General features: G+C 40.2%; 1 protein-coding gene across 5 annotated transcripts in view; it reads right to left on the reverse strand.

The window, feature by feature from the left end:
• Positions 1-18,379, reverse strand: part of SMARCA1 (SNF2 related chromatin remodeling ATPase 1) — a 68,049-nt gene that overhangs the window by 33,546 nt on the left and 16,124 nt on the right. For all 5 annotated transcript variants that reach the window (XR_012788431.1, XM_075573428.1, XM_075573427.1 and 2 more), the window contains 11 exons: positions 15,059-15,159; positions 13,850-13,950; positions 10,460-10,639; positions 8,232-8,387; positions 5,942-6,073; positions 5,496-5,564; positions 5,298-5,407; positions 4,826-5,052; positions 3,356-3,477; positions 2,182-2,334; positions 1,635-1,767 (listed from right to left, as the gene is read on the reverse strand). Coding sequence is in view for 4 of the 5 variants with exons in the window: in XM_075573428.1 (XP_075429543.1) it covers positions 1,635-1,767; positions 2,182-2,334; positions 3,356-3,477; positions 4,826-5,052; positions 5,298-5,407; positions 5,496-5,564; positions 5,942-6,073; positions 8,232-8,387; positions 10,460-10,639; positions 13,850-13,950; positions 15,059-15,159 (1,484 nt within the window). In the remaining variant the exon portion in view is untranslated. The remainder of the gene's footprint in view (positions 1-1,634; positions 1,768-2,181; positions 2,335-3,355; positions 3,478-4,825; positions 5,053-5,297; positions 5,408-5,495; positions 5,565-5,941; positions 6,074-8,231; positions 8,388-10,459; positions 10,640-13,849; positions 13,951-15,058; positions 15,160-18,379) is intronic.

An 18,379-nucleotide genomic window follows, 5' to 3' on the forward strand; every position in this document is an offset into this window, starting at 1 on the left:
AGCACTTATTGTAATTGCTATAAGTTTATTCCATTTGCTGCATGCTAATCATCACAATCAAGTAGCTGGATATACATATACTGTAGCTAAATTATAACAATTTATTTCACAGCATTACAGACATTCACGTTCAAAGCTGTATACACAATCTGGACATTGGAGTACCGATGCAGTGGACTTTATCTGGGCGCAGTCGGTTTGTGTGATAAAAGATTTAGAACTCCTATGTACCTTCTGGAAAATAGATAACAAATCAAGATGATAAAAAGATTTGAAATGTATTTTCTATGTTCAAAAACGTTATTGTGCCATTGGTTAAGACAAGTAATTTTATTGTAATTAACGAATTGCCACCTTTGATCTCTATCAGAGAGATGTATCAAGACAATTTTCGATCAAAACTGATGCATATGGTGTCCTTTTTATCTCTTCGTTCAAGGCATTTTGCTCCAATTGTGCACTATCTTGAAATGTGTGGAGTGTCAGTAGGAGGAGCTGTCTCTTATAAAGTGTTGTGTGTCTAACAGGGCTATTTCTATTTTATTCACAATGCTATGTATCAGATTCTGCATCAGTGTGCATGATGTTTCACATTTTCCAAGTATCACAAATATTATCAGAAATTCTCTTACATTTTATGCAAAGCGGAAAACATATGTTAATACATCACCTATTACGGTACATATTTACTAAGCGGTGCTAAGACATCTTCCGACACATTACAGCCCACTCAAGTTATTGGGATAAGAAGTGTTTTCCGGTGCCTGAAGGGGTCCTATAGAATAGCACTGCTTAATAAATATGGCCTATGTATTTTGTGAAGTTCTCCTTGACTTTGCTGCGTATTTTGAGGGAGCTTGGTGGCTTTAGGCTCCCTTCTCCCTAATCAAGAGTGTAGGCTCCATGGTTTATACAGTGGAATTCACTAACCTACCATATTTGGGTTTTCGCACCGTGATTCCGTGTTAACGCCTTTAATGTGAATGGCAGTTAATGCGAGATTGCGGTATTATAATCCATATCAGATCTTAGTGAATCTCCCCTATAGTGATTGTTTTCCTAAAACTGTTTTTCCTTTACAGAAAATATATATACATATGCTTTGTACAAAAAAAAATTGTTACTACCAGGGAATAAATTATGTCATGTCATGAAAAACTGGAAGGTAACTTCATTATCAAAGCCCATTTGCCATATTTCACCTCTAACCCAAAATGAATGGCCATTACAAAACAATAATAGCTATTGCACTTTACTGGTTTATTGAATTTACTGCATATTAAGGTTTTAAAACAAGTATTATTTCATTGTATGAATACAGATGTAGCAGGTATTATTGTACCTGTTATCGCGCGGTCAGGCACTACAGTACATTGAGCGATTTGGCGTGCAAATCACGCAATATTTTAACTTGCGGCTCCTTTTGTTTTAATGGAGCTGCGGCAAATCCCATTATAAAACGTGTGAATGGTAACACGTTATTGTGCAATAAAGGGCTGTAATAGTAACTGCTACATCTGTTGCTCCCACCACATATCAAGATTAATAGATGTACACAAGACGTCTACTAAATAAACATTTCCATATTTAGACTCTAAAAAATTCTAGGAGTAATAATATAAGGTGTTAGATACCTTGCTGTATGACTATAGAGTCAAGCCTCAGTTTAAGCTCAGCTCTTTCTACAATCCTTTCTTCCACTGTATTGTCCGTGATAAGACGAAATACACGTACAGCCTTTTTCTGCCCAATACGATGAGCGCGATCCTATTGGAAACGAACCAAGCACTGAAACGCTTGTGCACAGCCTTCAGAAGGAGTCTCTAAAATGTTCATATTAAGTGATTTTATTTGTGGGCGAGAACATCAAGTGTACCATTTGCACAAAAAGCACAGCTTTTTATTTTGCTTCGTATAGTTTCATACATACAAGAATATTTGGCCTCTTCATTTGATGCTATCTGTCAATGATAGTGACAGTGATAAAATAGATTTTTTAAAGCACCGGATTATTCGTGTAGATCATATACACATAACATCACATTAATATCTTTAGAAGCTTTTAGGGGGAAAAGGGGGAAAAAGTAGTACAATGCTCATAACTAGAAAACACAGTATGATTGTTTTATGCACTGGGCAATATAAGGAGCATTAAACAAGAAAGCATATAGTATAACTGACCATTGCTTGTAAATCCACTTGCGGATTCCAGTCTGAATCATATAAAATCACTACATCCGCAGTTGCCAAATTTATTCCAAGACCTCCAGCACGGGTACTCAGCATGAAGATGAATTTGCTGCTGTTAGGAGCATTAAAGGTTTCTATTGCTTCCTAATAATTGAATAAGTTCAAAGACATTAGTTCTTATAGTTGTGTTTATACTGACTTTAAACAATAAGAGAAAAGTACTCTACATTTTAATAGGCCTGATAAACAAGCACACAGGAATAGTTATTTTAAAGTATTTGACCCCTTTTTTATCACACAGACTGGCATAAGTCTATTTGTTCAGTTTAATGAAAATTCACACTAAGGGGTCTATTTAATGGAAATTCACCCTGTGGGGATATTTTTCTATATAGTATGGTGGATTTTGAAGCAGATGCTCGCGTCTGATTACATACTAACAGGAGTCTGCTCCTGAATTCTTGTTTTTTTAATACTTTTTAATCACTTCCATGACATCATTCATTTTTGTATCATTGAGCTTTACCGCTCCCACTATCCTAAACCTTCCTGTTACTTGTTATATTTTACAAATCCACAATAACATAGCAGATAATTATCTTGGATATGGCATGTTTTGCCAAACAATTTAACAGGGATTGTGTGAAGCACCAAAACCCTCCTCACAGTCAGGGCCGCAGATACCGGGGGCCCGGGACACCTGTCCCGGCGGTCCCCCCCTGTCGGCGGCCCTGCTCACAGTGCCCATCAAAGCTCATGGTCACATGCACTATAGGGCTCACTTAATTCAACAGAGAGCAGTAGATGTAACACAGAAGCTTATGACTCATCATTGTGAATAGGAATGATTCCTTAAACCAAGTTGAATTATACATCCAATTTTAAAGTAAAGGGTTTTATTTTTTTCGTTATTGTTTCTTTTAAATGAACCACTTATGGACTCCAGCTGTGTTTTTTTTCAGTAAATAAAATTGGAGTAGGGAGTTGCACCTGTAAGTTTTTACTGTACTCGCCTGCGTAAATGGTAAACGCTATCTAAAAATAAACAATAATATATTAGAAACATACCCTTATAATAATACACTGTTAACATGTTATAGTGTCATATTGAGGACATTTGTCATAGATGAATTGTTACGCCTGTGCGATGGACGTCTTTTTTTACCTCTCTTTCTTCGTGTGGTGTCTGTCCATCTAGCCGACAGTACTCATACCCACGCCACATGCAGTAATCTTCCATGATGTCAAGCAAACGGGTCATCTGGCTAAAAATCAGAACTCTGGAATCTGACAAATAAAGCAGAAAGGAATTTAGATTATTGTTCATTTAAAACATTCTTCCTGCAAAAAAATGTAAGCAGAGGTACTGTAATCAGGATTTCTTTAGTGTGTGAAGGCAATGAAAATATATGCTCTGGTGTTTATCTATGATTTGTAATTCTTCCATGCGTAACGGCATTTTTTAATGTTGGATCAGCACTAACACCCTCTGAGGAAATGTTCCAACTATGAAACACATGTTAAGAATGTTGTATTTATAAGAAGCACTCATCCGACTGAATAATTCATGTAACAAATTGGCAAAAATTGTCACATGAATTCAAAAAGACGGTTTTGAATTTAATGTTTATTCTTTCTCATGGAAAAAACAAACCGCCTGAAAGACATTGTCATTGCATTGATTTGGACTCCTAAAATGTGCGTGCAAAAAATGACTGAAGAGTGCCATCTACTGCAAAAAGAGATATTTCTATTTTCTTTCATGCTGTACATTTGCAACTAGAGCTTCTATTCAATATGAGGCGAACACACTTCCCAGTCGTCAAGAAAAGTTCAGCAACATTCAAATGAATGGGACAAAAATCTTCTCCAGCGCAGGGAGTCAGGTTTACAGGATATTGAGTAAAGGCCCATGGGGCAGACTAACTAAGGACCAATGTGAACTATCGCACCCCGATCCGGCGTTAACTGCCACTCAAGTCACTGGTAGTTAAAGCCGCATCGGGATGCGGTAACGGGCATTGGACCTCAGTGAATCCCGGCGTATGTGTGTGATGTTAAAACTAGATGAGCACTGGGAAGTGCCTCGGCATCCATAGCCGCTACCTATTTAACAGGGTAAACTATCTCAGGGTCTTGTATAGCTCATACACAGAGCCCTGCTCTTATGCGCTTTTTAAAAACTCCAAAAAGTTGGAGTGAAGAATCAATCGAGGTTTGGAAAGGCGATTTCAAAGAGCCAAGTCTTGAGCTGTTTTCTGAGCAGTGGGATGGTCTTTGATGTTATTGATGGGTATGAGGAAGGCGTTCCATTCCCTGTCTCCCTGTACCGAAGGGGCACGACCAGCTCGTCTAGTGCATTTTAATCTGGGGACTTTTAGAAGTTGAAGGTTTTGGGTAAGTTCTAGCACGGAGACTTAAGAAAAAAACGTTATTATTGGCATAAAATATCACCTGCTCTGACCTCTTTGTGCCAGTCTATTTCCATTAAAATGCTATTTGTGATCCCAAATCCAAGCGCTTAAAAAATAATAATACTGTATTATGAGCACCTACTGTGAAGTTTATTATATTGCATTAAAATATTTTTCACGTCAACTACGTATTATGACAATACTCCACTTAAAATATTTACCTTGCACCTTAAGTTTGGAAAGCAGTTTATCCAAAGCTACCATTTTGCCGCTGTTGTAGACGAGGTGTGTGTCTGTGGTATAAGGAGGCCCCGGCTCAGCACCGTCAAACAGGTACGGGTGGTTGCAACACTTGCGTAACTGCATCAGGATGTTTAACAGACGCATCTTATCCATCCTCCCAGCTGAATTCAAAATATCTATATCTTTCATTAAAATCTTTGTATACCTAAAAAGTTATGAGAAGTTTACGGCAAAGTGTAAATTGTGATATTTGATCAATGACCAAACGTCGATATTTAGTTGGTATGTAGAGTTCATATTAGCAGCTTTTCCATCAGAGGGACCCGCCATGCATTGCACAGCAATAGGTTATTGTTTTCTTGGCAGTAATGGGTTATGTAAGGAAGCTTCACAAAGACAGAACATAATATTAACATGAATTACACAGGTCTCTTTAAAAATCAATCTCACCATTCTCTCTGCATTTTACTGAGTCCGAGATAAATTTTAACTTCCTTTTTAGGAGGGAGGCTTTTTTCTACTTCTGCTTTTATGCGCCGTAACAGAAATGGCTTTAACACCTTGTAAAAAAAAATTGAAACAACATAAGTTACTATTTAAAAAATGAAAACAAAGAGTTCTTAAATAAAAGTGCAGCGTATTACTTACAGCATGAAGTCTCTCGACTAGCTTTTGATCACCAAGACAATTATTGGTGTCAAACCAGGAGTCAAAATCCTATAAAGAAAAATATTTAATGTAATAATATATACTGGATGTTTAAAAAGTGTTACAATCACAGTATTGATACTATTGTATGCATCTTCCAAATAAAAACCCCACGTGAGAGCACATTCACGTCTCAGACTGGACTACAAACCTCCCTTTCCCCATTATCTCTTAGCATACTGTGCTCCCACTGCAGCCAGGGATTCTGGGTAATGACATGCAAATGTGCAGTGTGTCACCTTTGCAAAAAAAACAAAAAAAAAACAAGTTATCCCAACTTTACATATGACATTTGTTCTACATTCCGTCAGCAACATAAATGCTATATTATTAATATTTGGAGACTTCCAATGTGAATAACCAGGATTTTTAAAGACTACACTTACATTTGCTGAATTGAAAACATCAGGCAAAAGGAAGTTGAGTAATGCCCACAACTCATGTAGGTTATTCTGGAGGGGAGTACCTGTCAGCAATAACCGATTTGTGGTCTTGAACTCACGAACTATCTCAGACAACTGGGGGAAAAACACCAGAGAAGCAATTAACTTTAACTTGGCTTACCATTTAAAAAAACGTGGACGTTTAGATGGTTCACAGCAAACGATTCAAAAAGCTTTTAACAAATGTAGCGGTTAAAAATATAATCTATATTACATAGCTTTTCTATCTTCCATAATAAGCAAAGAAGCCGTGTTGGTCCTTTCTTCCATGTAGTAACAAAGGAGGGAGAGGGAGTAGAGGGTATGATACTTTTTATTGGACCAACAAGTCCAAGCTCAGGTTCCTTCATCAGGTCCTACCCCTACCCTGAGAGGTTGGAAAGCTTATAATAATAATAATTTGTTCTTGTATAGCGCTGCTAGTTTTAGTAGAGCTTTACAGAGACATTTTGCAGGCACAGGTCCCTGCCCCGTGGAGCTTACAATCTATGTTTTTGGTGCCTGAGGCACAGAGAGATAAAGTGACTTGCCCAAGGTCACAAGGAGCCGACACCGAGAATTGAACCAGGTTCCCCTGCTTCAAACTCAGTGTTAGTCAGTTTTTTTACTAACTGAGCCGCTCCCTCTAACATATCTACTTACTACGTACTTGCTGGACCAATAAAAGGTACCATACCCTGTCATGGAGGACCAGGCAATTTACACCTTTTTACCAGGATCATGCATTGAGCAAAACAAGTTAATGAAATAAATTGTAAATATATTCACTAGAAAGGCATACACACAATGATACACAAACTACAGCAAAAAGACACACTTACTTGGGAATTGGGGTAATAACCTAGACTCTCCTAGGTGCAGGGAATCCTAACCCTGATAACAGTTGCAAAAACAGGACAGAAAATATTCCAGGCAGCTTTTGCTGAAGCAGCCCATTTCTTGCTGGAGACTTGAAACTGGAAACTTAGAATCTGAGAATCTTAGAGGACTGGAGAACTAACTATCTGATGTGTGCAAGGGTTTATAATACCTCTGACTTTCATTCACAGAATACTACCCCCCTATCAGAAGCGTGAGAATATTCTCAGCAACCACTTCGAGACAAACCGGAAGAAAAAAGGTTACCCGGAAATCTGAATGAACCAAGGGGCATATGCAATTTGGCACCTCTGTCCCTAGTTCCCTCAATGCCACCGGTGGTGACTGGCTCCTGTCAGTCTGGTGGGAAATGCAAAGAGTGTCCATTGATCTCAGGACGTGGATACTTGAGTCCTTCCTTCCTGTCCAAATGGTCTTGACACCTCAGACATCATCTATGGCTTTCATCTCCACTGTATGAGTAGACACAGTGGCACGGTCTGCAAGTCCCAGCTCATAATACTGTGCACAAGCATATGCTTTAAAACACACTGTTCAATAAAATATACACTTTCAAAATATCCTGTCTGTGGGTTATGGGAAATAGAATAAGAAGCTGCACGTTATTTCTTACTAGCCATATTCCCCACACTCTATACAATAAATTAGGGCTGGACTTTTAAAAGTCCCCTCACAACCTCATAGATGATTGGAGTATCCTCAGAACCCCCAAGCAGGTTCTGGGTTACCTGTACAGTAATTGGGTATCCCCCCTAACCTGGGGACCCCTTATAGTTACAGGGATACTTTACATCATTTACCTTTCTGGGCTGTGCTGAAGCAGGGACCCCTAAAGGTGAGTCGCACAAGCGTTTTCAATGGGAGATATTACCAAGACAATTTTTCTACATGCATCCAGGAATCCGACCTGATTCCTGGGTACATTTTTAGGGGAACCAGCAACTCTCGGCCCTGACTAGATAGACACAATCTGACAATACTTTCTCCGCAAACCCCCCCTCCCCCCACCCCCCTTGAAACTCATACCATAGCAATCCCTGCTTGCTGGCATCCCTGGGAAGGTAAACACACAAACATTCTTTATTGTCGCATAATTACAGGTAATGCTTTTACAACAGTTGGGTCCAAGAGCTGACACTCCTGAACCCCAAAACATGGCTCAGAGGTAACCAAACAGGCTTAACCTTTATTAGTAAGCCTGGTTACCTCTTCAATGTCAAATACCACCTACTCCCACTCTCTCATTTTTTACTTTTCTAGATTCAAGATAAATGTATTGCATGTTTTTGTTTTTACAAAACTCTACAGGGCGCTGTAGCCTCACATGGATAACACGCGTCCATATCAAGTGTACCTTGGATTTTTCATTCTTGATTCTGTGTGCTTCATCAATGACCAAGTATCTCCAGTTGAACTTCTTGAACACAGATTTTTCTTTTATTACCATTTCGTAGGAGGTAACACAAACATCCCACTCTCCTGGCATCATGACATCCCGAATAAAAGCAGCCTAATGCACAAAAATGATTATTAACAAATCGAAGGGGGCTAAATCTGAATCCGCAGAAGCGGACGATTGTACTTTCTGAAGTCAGAAACCTACACTTCTTTCTTTAACCCATCCAATATTTTTTGTATTGGATGCTGTAGCACCCAATACACAATAATAATAAATGGGGTAAAGATAAAAAGTGTAGTTTTGAAATAACCATTAACTGTATATTTAAATATAGGCTATCCTTGCATTATATAAATAAATGCCTTTATTTACCAGCAATATAATAAGAGAAAAAGGAAAAAGTCATAACCTGGAATTAGTGAAGTGTTGCTGTTGTCTCCCAATTAGTGGGTTAGAGGTTATCACACTGTATAAGGAGGAGATGATCATTGAATAAAGACATTGGCCCTTATTCTGTATGTGTGATAAGCACAGATTACGTGCTAATGCAGGAAAGCCTTATTAAAGTCAATGGAGCTTTGCATGCGATAGCACGCCATCTGCGCTTATCACACCTTACACAATAAAGCTCTCTGACTGATGATAATGACAGAGTTTGAAACAGAGGAACCTGGTTCAGTTCCCCGGTGTCAGCTCCTTGTGACCTTGGGCAAATCACTGTCTCCCTGTGCCTCAGGCATCAAAAACCTTGATTGTAAGCTCATCTGGGCAGGGACCATGTCTGTAAAAATGTCTATGTGCTTTGCTGCACACTATGCTTTAATTGTGAAGTGCTTTGCATTTCATTGGGGAAAAAAGAGCTATATGAAATCAAGGTATTTATTCTATGATTTTTTTTTATATACGGTCTATAGATATGAGGGAAGGAACAGGAAGAGCTTTCTAATGCTTCTGTAATTTGATGTGTGCTGCACATTAATGTCCTGCAATGTATCGGAGTAAAAGCATTTCAGTTGCTAGGCCTACTCCCTATAATTAATGGGGAGTAAGAAAGATGTGATACTTCTATGGAGAACGTAATAAGGAAAAGGGACAGTAGACAAACCAGGAAAAGCATTTCCAACTACATTTGGTGATCGTTGTGTGAAAAAAGTAAACCTTCAAAGAAACTTACATAGCTGTGTATGTTTGGCTCAAGGGCTTACAACAATTTGGCCAAAATGTTAAACTAAAAGACCATTTTATTTATTAGTTATTTATACATGTATATTTAGGCACTGTACCGTATATAAGTTTTTCTGGATGTGCACTGAGCTTTGTCTGTGTTTTATGTTATGTCTCTGGTTTTAAATATAAATTGCCATGCTCAGTAGCACTCCTCTGTGAAACTTATATGCTTATATATATGTTGTGGGTATTTTGGGGGTTCAATTTGAGCTTGTAGGTGTTCTGTATAGCTGTGTATGTTGAAGATAATGTTGGAAGAATGTTTATTATTATGCAAGATGTGTTGCCTGTTGTGATACCTTTTACTCGAACAAGAAACATGGTTTAGAAAGATCTGCATATACGAAGAGCTCTTATGGTGGTCCTCTAAAACCTACAATAAATTTAGATTTCTCCAGGACCAATACGAGTACTAGAACTTTGAACTAAATTATTACGTAGGCCAGTCCTCAAGCCCTCCCTCCCCCCCCCCCCCCCCCACAGGTCAGGTAGGTCTTCAGTATATCCCAGCTTCAGCACAGGTGGCTCAATCAAAGAATAGAAATATCTACAATAATAAGTGTCTCTCCTCTTACCCTGTGTGTTTCTGACAGGAGCCGGAGAGTAGGTAGTGCTAAGGCCATTTATTTTCCCACTGCGATCTAGCTGTGAATGATGGTAATTGTTCAATGATTGTCATTTTCACCGAGTAAGCCATAATGACATGGCATACACCCAATCACTCACTGAACAAAACTATTTATCGATCAGGGCAACCCCAATCCAACAATGATAACAGGCAAACCAATTGCAAAGTACTATTGGATGAATAACGGAATTTAAAGATCAACTTAATTAGGGTTAGTGGCCATGTGCAAAGTCCTTTTCATAGCATTTTCTGAAGTATGCTATTAACTTTAGGGGAAGTCTCCAGCCAATGCTTTTGTGTACATTGTGCATTGTACGTATTAGCTTACCCGGGCATCTTTATCCCCAATGAGGCAGACTGCACGAAGAGAGGGGACCCAGCGTTTAAATTCATTCATCCAGTTGTGTAATGTAGATTTAGGAACCAAAACCATATGTGGTCCAGGGATGTTTCTGTAATGTTTAAGGTAGCCCAACAAAGCAATGGTTTGCAAAGTCTTTCCCAGTCCCTGTGATAAAAAAAAAAAAAGACAGACACACAGTAGTAAAACCGTCTATAATCTTATTTTAATACACGCTTTTCAAAGGATGGCCAACATTCCTTAACAGTACAGTCCCACCAGACCCATACTTTTCTCCATTTAAGTAAGAACACGAGTCCCACGGTACCACTCCTTTTAGAAACCAAGCATTATTAAAACTTTTTAATTAATTTTTTTTTTTTAAACAATTCATTTGAGTTTTCACCTTTTCAATAAAACGCAAACAAAAAATAAAACAGGAAAATGAGGTACAAGAATATGATAATGGAAAGACACAATTTAACCACGTGGTCACAAACAGATATGAGGAAAGAGGCGAAAAAGAAAAAAAAAGGGAGGGTGGTTGTTGCCATGTTAAGGTTTGGTTTGCTCTGCGGTGAGGGTCACTAGTACGCATTATCCATGGGTCCCAGACACTTTAAAATGTTGTGTATATCAGTTCAATATTTCCGTGTACATTATGAACCAAATACACGAGCCCGTGTTTATAGGGGCACTGTATTGGTTTATTCCAGGGGTGGCAAACTCAAGCCCTCAAGGGCCACCAACAGGTCAGGTTTTCAGGATATCCCTGCTTAAGCACAGGTGGCTCAATCAGTCAATGACTGAGCCACCTGAGCTGAAGCAGGGATATTCTTAAAACCTGACCTGCTGGTGGCCTTTGAGGACTGGAGTTGGCCACCCCTGATTTATTCAGTAACACTGCCCACGCGTCCAAGATGAGCGTGATAGCAAGCAAATTATTTATCAGATCAGAAACATTTGAACATACTGTAGCTCCTTAATATTAGGGTATGACCACCATATGTGGGAGATGCTTCCAGGTCAGCCACATCCTCTAAAACAAACAGGAAAGCTATTTTTATACATATTTTTGTAAGCCTTAGATATGTGTAAGATACCAGCAGATTAAAAGTATGTAAGCGTTTTGTTTATGGTGGTACAAATGGAGCTTTTGGCAGCCGCTTCTCATATTTTGTCCCAATCTTTGAGGTCCACAGACCGACCCAATTCCATTTTTCTATTGTAGCATAAATGTAGTATTTGTTTCTAAGTATGGTGTAAGAAAGAAATAATAGTGGGTGAAATTAGACCTGTGTGTGAGAGACCTCGACACAGACTTTCGTAGTTGCTAGTTAGGTGGACGTACCGTAGGTGATAAAAACAAAATATTTGACCTGGAGATATCAGAAAAGCTCTTTATTAGTTAATTTGTATTTATCTTTCATTTTTTCAAAAGATCTAACATGTTTCTGGAAAGCAAGACACAGATTCCGTAAACTCCAGCTGTTTTCCAAGAGTTGAAATCGGACCCCCAAAACCCCTCCCACCAGGATGAAAATCTGGGTTGTCATGGTGGAAGTTTTTGCAGTTCATTTATATTTGAATTTTAAACTGTCCCATAGGTTCAATTAATTATTTAAAACTGTGATATGTGGAGGTCAGTGTCATTTAGTTAACAAAAAGAGAGCATTCAAATGACACAGGTTAGCTCATTGTTCCCTATAGCTATTCAGGAGTGCCAAAGAGTTAGTTGGTTTAATTAAGATACCAACAAAATAGATTGTAAGCTCTACAGGGCAGGGGCTTGTGACTGCAAAAATTCTATGTACAGCACTGCGTACACTTTCAGCGCTATACTGTACAAGAAAAAAGCATTATTATTTATTAAGAGGCATTGTAATAGGTTAATAAACATGTCCGAGACAATTCTCCCATTGAAGTGGGTCTAGCGAGTACAGATGTTTGTGTTCTGGGGTTTTTATCTTTCCCAATTAATTTAGAGCTGGCATATTGAAAACCTTTCAAATATTTTTGGATTAGGGGAAGCACTATAAAAAGATAGAAAATAAGCAGAAGGAGATTCATTTTTAGAGAAAATTCTACCGATCCATGCAGAGATGCAGAACTTGTTTCCCGACTGCACATTTTAAAGCAATATTCTCTATAAAAGGTCTTGATACCTACATACGAGATTAGATTTTGTCCAGGCAAAATTAAAATTAAGATTAGTTCCACTATATCAGGAGGTAGATTCATGTTCACTGCTGTAGGTTTGACAGAGTTGAATTTTAAAAAAACCCCAGAAGGTCCTGAACATAGATAAAAGCTCACATAGGCTAGTGAGCAAAATAAGAGGTTTTGAGATGGTGAGTAGGATGTTGTCTGCAAGCAATGTAGATTTATATCCATGAGATTTAGTAGATATATCTGATATCATTTAATTTCTTCTGATTTGGGAAGTTAGTGGTTTGATTGAAAGGGAGAAAAAGAAATGGAGACAAGGGGCAGTCCTGCCAGGTACCATTTCTTTTTATCTGGATTGGGTTCGACAGAACACCAGAATCATGGATCTTAGTTGTAGGCGATTTGTTTAGAGCTGCAATCCCTGTAAGAACTTGCCTGAAAAGCTGAACAATTGCAAAGTTTAAAACAAGTAATTCCAGAGAATCATGTGAATGGTCTTTTTGGCATCTAACAATAGGATCAATTCATGAATATTCAGTGTTTTGGCTCTATGAATTAGGTCTATTGCTCTTGTTATATGATCCTGGGCTTGTCTTTTTTAAATAAACCCCACTTGTTCAGGTGAATCAATCGGGGAATGTAATTGTTCAGACTATTGGCAACTTTTGTGCAAACAATTTAGTATCTGCGTTAATGAGTGAAATGGGTCTATAGCTCCAACAACTATTTCGATATTTCCCTTGTTTGTATTAAGACAATGTTGGCCGTGAGAATGGCGTCCAGGGGTTCTTCCGCTCCCAAGTAAGTTATTGAACAATCTGTCAACTATGGAATCAGAATATCTGAGAACCTCATGTAACATTTATTAGAGAATCCATCTGGACCTGGAGTCATTGAGATTTTTAAGCTCTGGGTGGCTAATTCAACCTCTTTGAAGAACAGATCAGGGATTCTATTTTTTATATCTTTAAAACCTTTCTGACTCAGTTTTCACTGTAGTCACTGGGCTAATTCCTATTGTCCATGCTGGAATGCATTTTTTGTTTATTTAAAAATCATAGACTGTCCACTGCTTCATACGGAAAGTACCCGAACAGCCATTTTAATTTAATTTTAGCTGCTTCAGGGAGCTATGCCGAACCCCCTATTGCTCGCTCTTTGAAAATGAGTAATTGTGAATATTTTAGTCTCTGTTTTTATATTACTTACCATTTCATCTGCCAATATGCCATTAATGCCATTTTCATATAAAGAAATCATCCAGTTGAGGCCTCTGACCTGGTAATCTCTCAGAGTCCCTCTCTTTACATCTACAATAGAAATATTTTCACATAAGTTAACACAAAATTCCACTGAAATAGACACACACTGGGAATTTAAGAAGTTTTCCTCTATTATTGGAAAGTAATACTGTTCTGATAATTGAAGATGTCGGGACTTTTGGGAGAAAAGATTTACAATCAGTTACAGCAATAAATGTGAAAGAAAGGTGTAAGGTAAGCACTTAGGACAGATCCGTGTTACAGGAAATACCTACATTTCCTGCTTTTACATGTACTGTAGCACTGGCGGTAGGCAAAGTCATATAAAGAAAAACACTACATTCCCAAGGTTTCTACGCATCAGGTTATATATTAATATATTATATATATTATTTGTACAATATAGAAATTGTATGTAATCTGTAACTTGCTGAATAATTGCCATACCTGAATAAAAACCCTGTAAGGTTTGAAAGCTTATATATTGTAAACTAAACTGGACACCTAACAAGCTCCTATTGAACCCCCAAAATGACCACAACATATATATAAGCATATGAGTGTCACAGAGGAGTGCTACTGAGCATGGCAATATATATATTTAAAACCAGAGACAGAACATAAAACACAGACAAAGCTCAGTTTTAGCACATCCATTGAGCCTCATACACGGTACAGTGCCTAAATATATATGTATAAATATCTAGTAAGTAAAATGGTCTTTTAGTTTGACATTTAATATTGACAGATTTACTATAAATCATTCTTCCTGTTATTACTCAGGTTATTAAGAATTTATATTAGCGTTAGGGACCCCTGATATGTGGTCTGCCGTGGTGTTGACTCAGGGGCTTACAACAATTTTGGCCAAAAATGTCAAACTAAATAGCCGTGTATATTGTAAACTATTGCTGGTCCAATAAAAAGTATTATGCTATGTATTTTGGTCCTCTTTTTTAGTAGCATACATCAAAATAATTCTGCACAAACTTCACTTTTAGGTTTGTTTTTGCTCTTTACATTTGTATTGTTGGTCCCTGCTGTGTTGGTTTAGCTACATGTTTTGATAAAAACACACAAAGGTGCCGAATACGCTTTTGCTTTACGTGTATTGCTAGTGAATTCAATTTCATTTCAAGATAAAACTATGACGTACAAGAGGGCGACTCCTCAAACCGCACACACACATTGGCGGTTTTTCGACTTTCGGACAGCAGTTCTTCATCTTCTTCTTGCTCTGTGCGCCGGTGTCGATTACTACATTAAGAAAATACAACGAAAAAATGACATTCAAGTGAAGATCTTGGTAGAATAAAAGTATAATCATTTATATTGCATTCAGAAATACCTGAAGAGTCTGATATTTTGATTAACAGGGCCAGTTTTCCATACTAATCTTACTCTGCTGCCGTTGATACTATTGGCCAATCTTTTGTACTCCATACTCTCTGTTCCATTTGACATGTGACACTGTTCCCTCCGTTTCTACCTGACTGTTCCTTCAGTGTTCCTCCTCTTTTCCCTTCACACTCAATGTTGGTGTTCCCAAGGGCTCTGTTCTAGGACATCTTCCCTTCTGTCTTTACACCACTTCCCTGGGCTAATAAATACATTAGTGTGGCTTTTACTACCACCTCTACACTGATGACACACATCTACAGTACCCATCTTCTTCTGAATTCTCTCCCTGTCACCGGACTCAAACTAAACATGCCCAAAATCATTTTCGCTCTTTCTAATTCTAGCCCTACGCCTGACAATAGATAACTCCACGGTCCTCCCGGTACCACAATCCGGATGTCTAGGACTTTTTTATCTCCTTTATACCACACATCTAGTACCTCACCAATTCCTGCTGCTTACAATTACTCACCATGCAATCCACTAAAAATCTAAATTCATGCACATATAATAATGCATCATAAATGCTGCTGCCAGAATCATCTACCTTACTAACCATTCTATGTCTGCTGCTGCACTGTGCAAATCCCCACACTTGCTACCTACTGTAGTGCCGACGAGTATTCTAGAACAAACCTGTGGCAATCACCAACAAGACCCAGGTACATGCTGCAACATTCCAGTGACATTTCTGCAGACAGACTAATGGACCATCGGTTTAACAGCGGGGGTCCCTGGCAGTCCCATTCAAACTGAGTCATGTTGGTGATAGCCACAGATTTTCAAGGCAAGTTTAAGGCAAGTGTTAGAATACTTGTCGGCGCACCTGTATACTCCGAGGAATCAAACGCAAAGCTCTAGTTCTCAGAGATTGATTGATATTTTTTGTGTGTGTGGTGTGTGTGTGCGTGTATATATACATACATACACATACACACAACATTAATATATACATACATACACATACACACAACATTAATATATACATACATACATACATACATACATACATACCGTGTTAGCCGAGCTTAATAATCAAAAACAAATACTCAATACTGTTCTGTGGTAACAAAATGCTTTTATTTGTGCGAGCTTTTGAGATACACGGATCTCTTCTTTGGGCCCGAAGAAGAGATCAGTGTATCTCAAAAGCTCGCACAAATAAAAGTATTTCGTTATCACAGAACAGTATTGAGTAATATATATATATATATATATATATATATATATATATATATATATATAACATACAGAACACCTACAAGCTCAAATTGAACCCCCAAAATACCCACAACATATATATAAGCATATAAGTTTCACAGAGGAGTGCTACTGAGCATGGCAATATATATTTAAAACCAGAAACATAACATAAAACACATATATATATACACTAGCTTACTGGGTGACTGACTGAGTGGGTGGGTGACTGGGTGACTGACTGAATGGGTGGGTGACTGAATGGCTGGGTGACTGGGTGACTGACTGAATGGGTGACTGACTGAATGGGTGGGTGAGTGGGTGGGTGACTGAGTGGGTGGGTGGGTGACTGAGTGAGTGGGTGGGTGACTGAGTGGGTGGGTGACTGAGTGAGTGGGTGGGTGACTGAGTGAGTGGGTGGGTGACTGAGTGAGTGGGTGGGTGACTGAGTGAGTGGGTGGGTGACTGAGTGAGTGAGTGGGTGACTGAGTGGGTGGGTGACTGAGTGGGTGGGTGGGTGACTGAGTGACTGGGTGGGTGACTGAGTGGGTGGGTGAGTGAGTGGGTGACTGAGTGAGTGGGTGACCGGGTGAAAGTGGGTGACTGGGTGAAAGTGACTGGGTGACTGGGTGGGTGTGTGGGTGGGTGTGTGGGTGACTGGGTGGGTGGGTGGGTGTGTGGGTGACTGGGTGGGTGGGTGGGTGTGTGGGTGACTGAGTGAGTGGGTGGGTGACTGAGTGAGTGGGTGGGTGACTAAGTGAGTGGGTGGTTGACTAAGTGAGTGGGTGGGTGGGTGACTGAGTGAGTGGGTGGGTGACTGAGTGAGTGGGTGGGTGACTGAGTGAGTGGGTGGGTGACTGAGTGGGTGGGTGGGTGACTGAGTGGGTGGGTGAGTGAGTGGGTGACTGGGTGAAAGTGGGTGACTGGGTGAAAGTGACTGGGTGGGTGTGTGGGTGACTGGGTGGGTGTGTGGGTGACTGGGTGGGTGTGTGATGACTGGGTGACAGTGCGTGGGTGGGAGACGGTGGGTGACTTACCTTGACCCCGTGGCATCTGGCTGGGGCAGGAGGTGAGTTCGGGAAGCTGGCGGGGGGGGGCAAGAGTGGCAGGAGGCCCACGCCGCGCTTCCCCTCCGTCCGGGAGCCGGCGCATGTGAGGGGTAGTGCAGGAGGCCCGGGCCGCGCCGCGCTTCCCCTCCGTTCCTCGTTGTGAGCGAGGGGGGAGGAGCCTGGAGTTTGCTGCTGAGCAGGAGGGCCGCGCTTCCCCTCTCCGGGAGCCGGCGCACGTGAGGGGGAGTGCAGGAGGCCCGGGCCGCGCCGCGCTTTTCCTCGTTGTGAGCGAGGGGGCAGGAGCCTGGAGTTTGCTGCTGAGCAGGAGGGCCGCGCTTCCCCTCTCCGGGAGCGGCGCACGGTGAGGGTGATGGTGCGGCTGGGGATGTTGCGGAGCGTGGGGATTTGGGTGAGGTGGGGAGGGGGGAGAGAGTGAGGGGCACCGGGAGAGGAGGGGGGGGGTGTGTGGAAGGTGAGCTGCGGTCCAACTGACGGGGGAGAGGCCAAGCAACAGTGTGTGTGTGTGTGTGTGTGTGTGTGTGTGTGTGTGTGTGTGTGTGTGTGTGTGTGTGTGTGTGTGTGTGTGTGTGTGTGTGTGTGTGTGTGTGTGTGTGTGTGTGTGTGTGTGTCGTCACTCCGCCTCAGGCCAATGACAGGTGTGGGGGCGGGCGGCCCAAGGGACCAATGAGATTTCCCCTAGGGACACAGGAAGATGCAGAAAGGCATACAGTGCTTTCACAAATATATAATAAGATATAAATAAAATATTACTTGTGAGCACATTCACATGTCTTAGACAGGTCTATACACACACATATACATTTATA

Source organism: Ascaphus truei, chromosome 16 (genome assembly GCF_040206685.1).
Source record: "Ascaphus truei isolate aAscTru1 chromosome 16, aAscTru1.hap1, whole genome shotgun sequence".
NCBI lineage: Eukaryota > Metazoa > Chordata > Amphibia > Anura > Ascaphidae > Ascaphus > Ascaphus truei.